Source organism: Palaemon carinicauda, chromosome 31 (assembly GCF_036898095.1).
Source record: "Palaemon carinicauda isolate YSFRI2023 chromosome 31, ASM3689809v2, whole genome shotgun sequence".
In the NCBI taxonomy this organism is placed as follows: Eukaryota; Metazoa; Arthropoda; class Malacostraca; order Decapoda; family Palaemonidae; genus Palaemon; species Palaemon carinicauda.
This window is the reverse complement of record NC_090755.1, coordinates 4297978-4311900: the sequence shown is the minus strand read 5'-3', so window position 1 is coordinate 4311900 and position 13923 is coordinate 4297978. Positions and strand designations below refer to the sequence as shown.

The 13923-nt window shown below is 37.4% G+C and overlaps 1 protein-coding gene across 1 annotated transcript in view; it reads right to left on the bottom strand.

Moving 5' to 3' along the window:
- The window catches only part of LOC137624236 (uncharacterized), an 82486-nt gene that overhangs the window by 29697 nt on the left and 38866 nt on the right, over positions 1-13923 (bottom strand). The window contains exon 3 of the mRNA XM_068354745.1: positions 6467-6576. Within this exon, the coding sequence (XP_068210846.1) occupies positions 6467-6576 (110 nt within the window). The remainder of the gene's footprint in view (positions 1-6466; positions 6577-13923) is intronic.

Genomic DNA, 13923 nt, shown 5'->3' with positions numbered 1-13923 from the left:
GGGGTCACTGAGGACCGGGAGCTAGGTAGCCCAAGGGAGGGCTAGGGGACACCCAAGGAGGGGAGACCCCCATATGCAGAACACATCTAGAGACTAACCCCATAGGACACTATGAAGGGTATATGTACCAGAGCGGACTGCACATGGAAGCTCGGGTAGCCCTACTACTCCACCCTAAGGAGGAGTTGTAGGACAGGGGACAGATGGGTATAGACTAACCTAAGCATAGGCTAGGCTATACAAGAGATAGGTGGGGAGGGGAGTAGAGAGAAGTCTTCCAAGGAAGGGTTTCTGTACCAGAGCGGCCACTAGGGAAAGGGAGGACACTCCCTAACCTAAGATAAGGCAGACCGGCTGAAACGGTGCATGGGTACAGTTTCAGCGGGGAACAGAGAAACCTTCCTAACCTAACCTAGAGCAGGGCTAATAGTCCTGAACTAGGAAAGGTAGAAGACATATCGCTATCGCAGGATAGTCATAGACTAATCCTAGCCATAGAGGTAGGGCTAGCCTAACCTCACTCTCGGACGCAACCCTAAGGGGGGTTCATTCCCATAGGGAGGACTGAGAGGCGATAAATACTCCATTAGACACTTGATCCCTCTACTCAGAAAGGGAATCAAGGCTAAATAGAGGGAATGCCAAGGCAGGGGATGAAGGAAGCATATAGGGGTCCTACAAGTAGGTTAGGTTAGAAAGAGACACTAACTAACCTATCCCCTATATGGTCCCTGAAGGCGAAAAAAAAAAAAAAAAAAAAAAACATTTGCATCACGGTCGAAAGTATTGTAAAATAATGCCACTATCTTCATAACTTAGCCTAGGATCACTAATAAAATCATGCATGAACACTTATATACAGGCGCTCTGGCCTGGGGGCTATAGTAGCCGACTGGTATGAGGTCAATCGATGACCGATAAAAAGCGTCGAAACACGATATAAAAGTTCCTAGCTATGAAGACTAAATAAACTAATGTATTCGATTAGTAAATAAGGCCGGAAGCGTTGTTGTGGCTAACTAAATAAGGCATGCATAACAACAACGACGCCATAAAATGGCGGGTCCGGTAGAGGCACAGCTCTGCCACAAAACAGCAATTATCTCGGAAAGTAATATTTACTTTACGGTCAGAGCTTAACTAAACAATACTGGAACCTTGTACTCAACTTTCCAGAAGATGGTGAGGCTGAAGGTAGCGACATAACGTAGATGCAAATCGATAAATGAAGCACAGGGAAAATCCGTCTAAGTAGGGCAGCTACTAAACAAAGGATGAAGACGGGCGTGACGTCACTTGAGCAATGGCGCCCGTTTGTTTACGTCTCGAGTATCAGTAGTAGCCACGAGTGAGATTGGCTGTGGAGCGGCTCCCAGCTATTCTCAACCCTTACACACCGAAGCATTAACTCTGTTCGGGGTGTAGATAGCTATGTGGCGCGTTCAGACATGCGTCCCCTGTTGATATACGATGTCTTAAAGGGAAACCTTTGGGATACTCGCTCCAGAAGTTAGAATTCTGTGATAACCTGTGGTTAAATTCTCTGGGAATATCTTAGTAGTTTTATACCCAAGGAAGCTACCAAAAAGGAACCTTCCATCAGGACGCCATGGCTTGAGCCCAAAAATAGGTTTTATTAAAAAGCGTCAATTAAATATAAACAAAAAAAACAATACCGTGTAAATCCATTTCAATCGTAGCTTAAAATATGACATCCGATTTCGTCAGCAAACCACTATTTTTAGGAAACTTCACTTTATTCTGGAAAATTGCTACTATTTAAATAGTTAATTGTGCTTTAAGAAAAACCTGTACTTTTGTTTTAAATTTCGGAAATGTTTTATAAATCAAGTATTGCTGACTTATTTTTGTTTAACTTTTGGCTGTGATCAGATCAGCTGATGTCTAGCTCTCACTCTCAAGAATATGAGTGTACGAATACAATAACAAAGCATTGTTTATACCATTTCTTATTTTATTCAAACCATCTATACAGTTAATATTACATAAGCACCAATGTCTTATAACCTATCATATTTATAGTTTAGTACATTTAAAACCATATCTCTCTCTCTCTCTCTCGGATACCTTTCGCTATCCTCCTCATTTCTTACCGCTCTCTATCTCTCTAACAAATGAAATCTTTGTTGTTTCACAAAGTTCAGTTTTATTAAAAATCAAGCATGATTCAATTTTCCTTACTTCTCTAATCTCCCACCATCTCTATCATATTGTTCCAAATGGTTCCATAATTGAGGTGGGTACAAGTTGACCTATAACTGCAGCTAAGAAAAGTATTTTGGATATGGAAAGGACAATTATCTTTCGTAACAGTTTAGAATTATCGTAAATTACCATACTGTTAATAGCAGCTCTTTGCTATTGTTAATAAACGTATGAAAAAGTTTTCCTGCTTTGCTACGATTTTAGGAATTTATATGGATACGGTAAGTAAAATATTTGTAATAACAATGTTTACTAAATGCTTTTTTGGGCTCAAGCCATGGCGTCCTGATGGAAGGTTCCTTTTTGGTAGCTTCCTTGGGTATATAACTACTAAATATTCCCAGAGAATTTAACCACAGGTTATCACAGAATTCTAACTTCTGGAGCGAGTATCCTAGAGGTTTCCCTTTAAGACATCGTATATCAACAGGGGACGCATGTATAAACGCGCCACATAGCTATCTACACCCTACATAGAGTTAACACTTCGAAGTGTAGGGGCGGAGAATAGCTGGGGAGCCGTTCCACAGCTAATCTCGTTCGTGGCTACTTTTGGTACTCGAGACGTAAACAAACGGGCGCCATTGCTAAATGACGTCACGTCCGTCCTCATCCTTCGTTTAGTAGCTTGCCTTACTAGTCGGATTTTTCCCTGTGCGTACTTATCGACTTGCATCTTAGCCATGTCTTTACCCTCGGCCTCGCCTTCCTCTGGAAAGTTGAGTACAAGGTTCCAGTATTGTTTAAATAAGCTCTGACCGTAAAGTAACTTTTACTTTTCGAGATATTTGATGTTTTGTGGCAGAGCTGTGCCTCGACCGGACCCGCCATTTTATGGCGTCGCTGTTGTTTTGCATGCCTTATTTAGATCGTGACCGGATGTTTCGTCCCCAGACAGTTAGTCCCCAGACTGTTGGTTCCCGGACAGTTGGTTGACGGACGTTTAGTTTAATGGACGTTTCGTTTAACGGACGTTTCGTCCCCCGAGAGGGAGAAAAAAAAAAAGAAAAAAAAAAGATTGAGAACGAGAAAGATGGATTATGAATGTGTGTAATAAATAGAGAGAGAGGGAGAAATGGATCACAGAGAAAGAGGAAAAAAAAGATTGAGAACGAGAAAGATGGATTATGAATGTGTAAAAGAGAGAGAGAGAGAGAGAGAGAGAGAGAGAGAGAGAGAGAGAGAGAGAGAGAGAGAGAGAGAGAGAGTGTTTTTTTATGAGTTAGATAATGTTTATTTTTCCTATGGAATTATTTTAAATGAATTTTTTAAACGATTCCCTATTTTTTTCAAGAACAATATATGTTCCAACTACGTAATCTATATTTTTTAACAGAGAGAGAGAGAGAGAGTGTATTTTTTAACAGAGAGAGAGAGAGGGAGAAAGAGTTAGTTAGTTAGTTTATGCGTTTTTCATTGTTAAATAAAATATTTGTATCGTTAAGCAGCCAACCAGATAATTACTTTAACAAATTTAGGAAAAAGTATTAATAAATGAAACATGTATATTGCTAACAGTCAAACAAGCAGTTAGTTACGAATAAAATAAAATTCATGAAATAAAATTATTAAAGACATTTATTTTTTGGGGTTAACAGTGCCTTTATTGAAATATAGTATAAATTTATCGAAACCGCTTAAAACTTACAAATTGGATAAAATAGAATAAATGAGATTTAATAAAATGAATAGAATAAATAAAATGGAATAAAATAAAATAGGTTTTTAGATATGACAGACCATATAAAAAGATGTCTAAAATCTATTGAATTACAAATTATGTGCAATGGCCTTTAAGTACTGTAGTTCATCTAAGTTTTCATAGTCATCTGAGAGTTTTTTTAACCTTTCATTTACAATTGCATATCTTTTTTTTGTTCTTCTTGGCATAATACCGCATAAAGCATGTTGTATCGTTAGTTCCCAATCATTTTGTTCTTTTTTGAGTTTGGTCATTAGGCGAGATACACTTGGATGAACGATTGACATTCGTAGTTGAAATGCGCGGGTGCCAGCCTTCAACCGTATTATTTGTGCGTGGTATTCCTAGCAATGTTTTTTCTCGTACATTCCACATTGAGATATCAAACTGTGGGCGTCGTCGTCGTCCCCTCTGTACAATGCCTACCCAAGTAGTCTCAAAGTAGACGAGAAATTCTTTTAGAACCTGATCTGTTTCCTCGTCTAATGAAGCCATGAATTCATCAAACACATCTATGACATTCTCCTTTGGAACGAAAGCCAGTGCTGTAAGGCTTTTGATTACGAAAGCATTTCTTGGTTCATTATACCAGTTTTGTAGGCCACATGTCTGAATATTTCTCCAAAGGCATTGGCCAAAGTGGAAAAAACATTCAAAAGTATGAGAATTAGGAAAATGTTTTTCTACACTATTTATTGCTGCCTTTTCAAAATCAAGTCTTATTGAACTAGGATCCAAATCACGCACTTCTTTAAGTTTAGAAAATATTGTATCGTATGTTTCTTGATTTTTGAATTTTGTAATACAGTACACAAGTGGAACTGTATGATTTTCTTCAAGGAGAGCATGAATGGTATACAGTTGATGGTGTTCAGGAGCACTATCGAACGTACCGTCGCAAAACCAGTGCCTACTTTTCGCCAATAAATCGAGATTACCGTCACTTGCCATTATAATGATGTTTTCCTCTTCGAATAAAACGAATCTCTCACCTCTTAGCGAAAGCCTAAGTTCGTCTGTTACTTCGTTTCCATCTGTGAATTTCCTTTGTCTGCGAATCATTCTGCTAAGGCTTTCTTTTTTGGGAAGAGAACCAACTGCCTCTAACGGAAAGTCAGATGTGCAGTTCTGAACTATAGCACTCGTCAATTCTTCAGTATTAGTGGCTCTTTCCTTCATCTCCTGTACTTTCTTGAGAACAACAGCTCTACTAGCATCTGGTGGATGAGAATGTGGCAGTGGATCTCCTTGCAAAATATCATTTACAGTCTTCAGTCGCCCTCCATATCTTCCTCTCTCTTCACATCTCCAGTAGGTAATTTTATCCCTCCTTTTTTTTATTGTATAAGCATACCCCTTGTGAAGTAGCTTCCTTCCACCACGTTTAGTAAATGTAAACTCCATGGGCTATAACAAAAAAAATTACCAAGTAAGATGTATATATTACATTATAATATATATAATAACTTTCATAACAAATCACTTTTTTTGTTTTTGTATAGGTAATTTATAAATCTAATTAATATAAAACTTTATATAGATAATGAATTGTGAAATTTTACTTACAGACAAAATGCAGCTCTTCTATACAGTTGGGATGTCTTCACTCTTGCAAATTTTGTGATGAATAACTTGAAAACTTGACAAGCTACACATTTCTTTAAAACTCTTGTATTTTTAACAATATAAACATTCCTTTAACAACAATGTTTCCTAGGTAATTACCTGTTTGACTGTTAACAATATACATTTTTATATACTTACTACTTGGTTGGCTGTTAACAATATACTTTTACATTTAACAACACTTTATCGTAAGTAAATATTTGGTTGGTTGGTTAACGCTAAAAAATATGTAATATATATACAATCTCTCTCTCTCTCTCTCTCTCCCTCTCTCCCTCCCTCCCTCCCTCCCTCCCAATAGACTGGAACAAATCTGCGGAAAACATCAGTAAAATAATTGAAGAAATTCCAAAGAAGATCCAAGTGTTAAAGAGACTTATAAAGAAGGTCTACATCAATCAACACATTCCATCAAAGAACAATAACAAGTCCAATATGGTGAATATGCTGATTGATGCATTGGGAAAAAGAATGCCAAAATGGTGTAATACATGTAAGATATGGTATTCCATTAATAATCCTCAACAACTGATTAGAAAATGTAATGCCTGTAATGTTCCAACACACCCCACGTGTGCTGAAATACAGCCAAAAATAAAAAATAAAGACACAAAGGTATTCTGCTCAACATGCTTAGTCTGGATAGAAAATATAATTAAGTCGAGACTAAAGCTACACGATATCTTTCGGAATATTCGTTCTGAGGGTAATAACCGAGTGATACCTCTGCATGTAAAATTTTCTGGCATATCCCAAGTAGAAATATTCCTAGAAGAACTTCCATCAGGACACTATGGCTCGAGCTCACAAAAACTAAAACATGAAATATTAAAGTTCTATCCAAAACTGTAAGAAGTCTGAATTTAAAAAATTCAAAGCCAGAGCTCCTTAAACAATTGAGATTTAACTTACCTTTTTCCAATTATCCAATTCAAGTTTGACAGAGCCATCTTTTACAACTTTCTCTTCCTGAAGAACATCTAATGGTTCATCTTTTATTTCCAATTTCACTTCATGATCACCTATGGGAAAGAGAAAAAAAATATAACTAAAAAAAATAAACAAACACATTGTACGCAGAAATATACATACAGAAACAATTACTAGTTTGTTGACTAAAGCAGCATTCAACTGTTCTAAACCAAATATAATAGAATATAACTACAGTAATCCCCATTAGCATCAGGTTTTGGTGTACTGAACATAATACCCTTGCATTTTTAGTTTACACTTGAAAATATTAATGATCCAATTTAGTATATTCTTTTCTCCAGTACATTAGACTGAAATACCATGATCTTCTGCAATAATTGTTCTGTATTTGATAATACAATAAACATGACAAATTCATAGATAATTTGTATTTTTCTTAACTATACAAACCTTAGCTATTTATTGGGGGTACAGTATTACTTTCAGCCGCGGGGGCATAAAAACATTTAGAATAGCGCAAATGTATCCCTGGTGTCGTAAGAGGCGACTAAAAGGAGCGGGACGAGGGGGCTGAGAACCCCCTCTCCTGTATTATAATCCAGTGAGACATCAAAGAGGTGGAGTTCGGGGGAGAGTGACTGCTCCCCGCACTCTAGTTTTGAGAAGTTTGAATGCGCGTGGATGTAGTACAATAGAGTAAAAGATGTGAAATTGGAAGTATGTTTAGGAATAGAAGGATGGATATATTGGCTTTGCGTGAGACAAATATAAAAGGGAAAGGTGAAGTGATGTTTGGTGAAATGTCTGGTGGAGTGTTTGGGATTGAAAGGGGAAGAGCAAGAGAAGTTGTGGCTTTATTGCTGAGTGAAAGGATGACAGGTTAAGTAGTGGAATGGAAGGAGATATCATCTATTCTAGGTTAATGGGGGTAAGGGTTAGGTTGGGTAGGGAATGTTGGGCTTTTGACAGTGCGTATGGGCCAGGTTGTGAGAAAAGTCAAGAAGAGCGGAATGAGTTCTGGAATAAATTACAGTGAGCCCTCGCTACTTCGCGGTTCGACCATCGCGGATTCACCACTTCGCGGATTTTTTTCATAACCCATGTATATACATATATCGTGGATTTTCCGGAAATTTCGAAAATACCTCGATGTGACCGATGGTGCGAGATTGGAGAAAGTAAGGAAAATTGAATCATGATTGATTTTCAATTTAAATGAAACTTTGAGGAGCAACAAAGATATCATTTGTTAGAGAGATAGAGAGGGGTAAGGAATGGGAGGTAGTGAAAAGTAGCCCCGACACACACACACAAAAAGAGAGAGAGAGAGAGAGAGAGAGAGAGAGAGAGAGAGAGAGAGAGAGAGAGAGAGGAGAGAGAGAGAGAGGAGGGGGGGTTTTAAATGTTTTAAACAAAAAAATTTGATAGGTTATAACACATTGGTGCTTATGTAATATCAACTGTATACTGTAGACGGTTTGAATAAGTTAAGAAATGATATAAACGATACTTTGTTAGTGTATTCGTACTCTCAAAAGCGGGCAGCTAGATGTCAGCTGATCTAATCACAGCCAAAAGTAAAACAAAAAGAAGTCAACAATACTCGATTTTTAAAACACACCCGAAATTTAAAAACAAAAGTACACGCTTTCTTAATGAGCAATTAATCATTTAAAGAGTAGCAATTTTCTAGAATAAAATGATATTTCCAAAAAAATAGTGGTTTGCTGATGAAATCGGATGCCGTATTTTTAGCTATGATTGAAATGGATGTAGACTTGGCATAATTTTTTCGTTTCATATTTAATTGACACTAAGAAAACTAATTTTAGTTTCTTCATCTAAATGTAAGTATTGTATAACACGAAGAGAGAGAGAGAGAGAGAGAGAGGAGAGAGAGAGAGAGAGAGAATGAATCAGCTGTTGTAATCAAATGGCGTGTTTTTGTTTCGTGAGAATTTCATCGCCACGACTATAACAACAACATACTGTACTGAACTTTACAGTATTATACAGACTACTGTAATATGATAAAGTAAAATATTTGTAATCTATTTTATATGAAATGGGGCTATTCTTTTTTTGTTTAAAATTTACATTTTCGTATGTAAAACAACTCTCTCTCTCTCTCTCTCTCTCTCTCTCTCTCTCTCTCTCTCGTAAATTGTTTTCATGCTTTGCTACGTATGTATGATTTTATATAGATACGGTAAATAATATTTGTAATAACATTTTATAAAAGCTTTTACTGTAATATCATTATTTATCACTTTCATCATGCCCGTTAAATGCCTTCGTTTGTTTACTGAGCATACTTTATGACGTCGTCGTTTCAGGCAACGTCATAAAGAAAAACATTTCATTTGGAAGTCCTAAGAAAAATTAAGTAAAACATTGGTAATAACAAAATCAACATACTGTACTGAATAATCAATATAATCGATGCAAAAACTAACTTATACACAGATGTGTAAATGCGTTTGTTTCTTCATTATGATCAGAGATAAACGTAAACAAAACATTGGTTGCCATTTTTTATCGTGCTTTTTGGCGTGTTTAGGAAACGCATGATATAAAGTCGCCTTTAATATTTGTGCCTGTTTTAGTTTAGGGTACTATAGTACATGCATTAAGTGTTCTGTACATTAAAGGGTAGTTTGTTAACAGTACTACGTACAAGGGAGGGTTTTAAAAGTCTGAATATACATGTTAAATAAATAGGTAAATATGGTGTCACTACTTCGCGGATTTTCCCCTATCGCGGTCGGGGTCTGGAACCTATCTACCGCGATAAATGAGGGTTCACTGTAACTAGGTGTGTATAAGGACTGGGTAGAAGGAATTATGTAGTTGTCATGGGTGACTTAAATGATAGAGTGGGCGCTGGAGAGGTGGAAGGTGTCATTGGGAAGTATGGCGTACCAGGTGAAAATGAGTGTGGTGAGAGACTGGTAGATGTGTTGAGCAAGAGATGGTGATAAGTAATAGCTTTTTCAAAAAGAAAGATAAAAACAAGTATACATGGGTAAGAGTGGCAAATGAGAGAGTGGTAGGAAGGGCATTAATGGATTATGTGTTGATAACTGAAAGAAAGTTTTGAAGATTGAAAGACGTGCACGTATTTAGGGGAATGGCTAACGGTATGTCTGATCATCTTTTAGTGGAAGGAAAATTAGTTGTAGCAAAAGAGTGGGGAATAGAGTAGGTGGATGTAAAAGGGAGCTAGTGAAGGTTGAAGAGCTTATAAAACCGGGGGTAAAAAGTGAATATCAAGAAAAGTTGAAAATGGCATATGACGAAGGGAAAGTAAGAGAAACTGGTAATTTAGAGGAGGAGTTGAAGTTAGTAAAAGAAAATTTTGTTGTGATTGAAAGTGATGTGTGTGGCAAGAAGTTTGTTGGAGGCAGCATGAGGAAGGCCAGTGAATGGTGGAATGAAGGAGTGAAGATAAAGCGCAAGGTAAGTGAGGCAAAGAGGGCAGCTGACCTGTGGTGGGGTCAGGGATTGGGTGATTCATATGAAGAGAATAAGTAGTAGTTTTGGAAAGAAGTGAAGACAGTAAGGAAGGCTGGCTCAAGAATTGAAGAGACAGTGAAAGATGGAAATGGAAGGTTGTTAAAAGGAGAGGAGGCAAGGAAAAGGTGGGCGGAGAATTTTGAAAGTTTACTGAATGTTGAGGATAATAGGGAGGCAGATATAATTGCTGTTGCAGATGTTGAGGTGCCGGTGATGGGAGATGAGAAGGAGAGAGATTACAAGAGGAAGTGAGGAGAGCACCAGAAGAAACGAGTAGGAAAAGCATCTGGTATGGATGGTGTGAGAGCTGAGATGTTGAAGGAAGGGGGTGTGAGAGCTGAGATGTTGAAGGAAGGGGGTGTGACAGTACTTGAATGGTTGGTAAGATTGTTTATGCAATCTTAGAAGTACAGGGTGGTTTTAGAAGAGGTAGGGGTTGTATGAATCAGATTTTTACAGTTAAGCAGATATACAAGAAATATTTAGCAAAAGGTAAGGATGTGTATGTTGAGTTTATGGATCTGGAGAATGCGTATGATAGAGTTGATATGGAAGCAATGTGGAATGTGATGAGGTTATATGTTGTTAAAAAGCAGTGAAAAGTTTCTATAAAGGTAGTAAAGCATGTGTTAGGATAGGAAATGAAGTGAGCGATTGGTTTCCGGTGAGAGTGCGACTGAGACAGGGATATGTGATGTCACCGTGGTTGTTTATCTTGTATGTTGATGGAGTGGTGAGAGAGGTGAAAGCTCGAGTGCTTGGACGAGGATTGAAACTGGTAGACGAGAATGACCATGAATGGGAGGTAGATCAGTTGTTGTTTGCGGATGATGCTGTACTGGTTGCAGGCGCGCAAGAGAAGTTTGGCCGATTAGTGACACTTTGGAAGGGTGTGTGAGAGAAGGAAGTTAAGAGTTAATGTGGGTAAGAATAAGGTTATGAGATGTACGAGAAGGGAAGGTGGTGCAAGGTTGAATGTCATGTTGAATGGAGAGTTAATTGAGGAGGTGCATCAGTTTAAGTACTTGGGGTCTGTCTGTTGTAGCAAATGGTGGAGTGAAAGCAGATTTATGTCAGAGAGTGAATGAAGGATGCAAAGTGTTGGGAGCAGTTAAGGGAGTAGTAAAAAATGGTATTTTTACTATAAAATAAATTTTTAAATATACTTACCTGGTAGTTACATATATATAGCTGAAATCCCACGTTTCGACGCGGCACGAAAGAAATTCAATTTCGCAGCAATAGCCGCCATAACAGTAGGTGGTCATACATGAGCGCCATCTCTCATAGGTTACCAGAACCACCCCCAACATTCTTCAGAAATTTCATGCCTCTGTTTTCAGAGGGGAGGAGGGAGGGCCCTTTAATATATGTAGCTACCAGGTAAGTATATTTAAAAATTTATTTTATAATAAAAATACCATTTTTAAATATGTAACTTCCCTGGTAGTTACATATATATAGCTGACTTGATACCATTGGTGGTGGGTCAAAACCTCATCCCATCGGGAAATTCGTATAATTATTAATAGCTACAATTAGTAGTACTAACAATCTGGTTCTAACCTGATAAGGAAGCTGGCTTCACAATGATACTGCCTCATTTTGCCTGCATTCCCTAAGAGACTCGGCGATCCACTCAGGGGGCTGTAAAAGTCGCTGTGAGGCTGCCACAAGGTCCTTGACCTTCGCGTGGCTAGACCTCCACCCTTGCAAACCTGTCATAGCCATGGATACTGATTCTGACCACCTACTACAAAAAAAATTTTTTTTTTTTTTCTAACTAACTTGACTTGTATCCCAGACTGACGAAAGGCTGCGACAACCTTCACAGACAACCTGTGAACACAAGTACAAGAAAAAAAGCAAGGGTATATGTTAAGTTATCGGGAAGAAGCAGTACCCCTTTTTCCAACTACGACGCCGGAGGTAACGTACGGACCCAGGGAACAGCAATCCTCATACTGGGTCTGGACATCTTTGAGATAGCAGTCTGCAAAGATTGATTTACTTCTTCAGAAAGTAGGCTCCAAAATTGACATCATTAACCTATTGTGTTTGTAAGGCATAGAAATTGCTACAGCTCTAACCTCGTGTGGTTTTACCTTAAGGATAGGGAAAACTTCTTGCTCACAATTCTGGAGTTTCCCTTATCAAATCCTTAATGAAAAAAGCCAGGGTATTTTTTGATAAAGGCAAAGAAGGCTTTTTAACTGAGCATCAGAGGCTGTCTGCTTGTCCTCTCAGGTGTTTGGACGTGTGCAGATAAAGAATTTTTAGAGCTCTCACTAGACAAAGGCCTCTCTCCTTTTCCCGTCCAATTTAAGTGAGATAACTCTGGATGGTAAAAGATCTTGGCCGAGGTCGATAAGGATTCTCGTGTTTGGCGAGAAAGCCTAGCTAAAGGGAGCAAATTGCAGTCTCCATTAATCCGAGAAATGCAGCAATGTCATTTTACTACAGTCCCGTGGTGCAGCTATCTTGACAAAAATAGTGTTTCAGAATCTAACCCATAACTATACCAATGTTTTTGTAATAACTTTGTGCATGTATCATCCAAATATTTTATCTTACATCCTGTTTGTTATTTTGTTATAAACCATCAAAGTTAATTTTACAGCGCGACGTGGCATCTTGCCGGATGGCCAATGGGTGAGTCTGGATTGTCTTTCGTGGGTAGGTGGGGTGGGTAGTAAGTTGGGTATCACGGGGCTGTTGTTTGCGCACGGTAGAGGTTAGCGATTTTAATTTACTACATTCCGTACTATGTGATGAGGTTTTTAGGCTATTTTTAACAAATAGCCTTTACTATATATTGATGAGTGTAATAATAAAAATTACCTTATATTTTCAAATCTCATGATATAGAATTGTATCTATTCCTGGAATAATAATGACTTTAGTGTAAGTAGTCACATATACTATTTACAAACATTTTATTTGCGTTGTCTGGATTTTTTCTTTATCCATTCATAAAGTGATTATTGTTACTATTAAACTCATTACCTAGCCAATGTGTTCAGACTAATTACAATAGGTTTTTATATGACATTTCTAAGCATTTGTATACAGTAATGCGTAGCCTATGTCAAAAGCATCACCACATTAAAATATATATAAATATATATATATATATATATATATATATATATATATATATATGTGTGTGTGTGTGTTGGGTATATACAAAAGATATAAAAAATTCCTTTTGTGGATATGAATATTGAATACAAGCTATGTAAAATCAATCTCTCTCTCTCTCTCTCTCTCTCTTTTGGGTGAACCACCCAGTTACTTATAATAAAATTATACTTAGTAAACAAACATGCGCAGATATTTAAAACAAAAACATTCGGTATTGTTGTCCTAATTTACACTAGGCAACCGCCGTCCTGAGGTAGGATTTGAGAGTTGCCAGAGGTTTTATTTCCCGTCCTACACAATATATTACGATGTGATATTGTTTGTGTGTATGTGTATGTATGTTGTTATATATTTATTTTTTACATCATTCATGTTTTTAATATGTTAATATAAAACAAGTTTTAACAAAAAATAATTACAATTCGCCCTTATCCCTTGCAAAAAACTTAAAAGTCTGTCTAAGGAAAGGTTTTATGTTATACATAATTATACAGGTAAAATAAAGTTATAAACATTCAAATTTCTACCAGATATATTATTTTATCATGAAAAAATAATACAAGTCGAATAAGTTCACAAGGGAATTTGCGAGAAGGAATAGAAAATTGCGCTCTGAAGAGGCTTATAGCAGTCTCCCATACAGCCGCTCAAGAGGCTTGTAGCAGTTCTCGGGTTAAAGCCCACCTTCTTGCTGATGGCTTTTAACTCTCCTATTCTTTTGACTGTAGCCAATGTAATTAAGAAAAAAGTCTTCTCGGTAAGATCCTTCCAAGGGT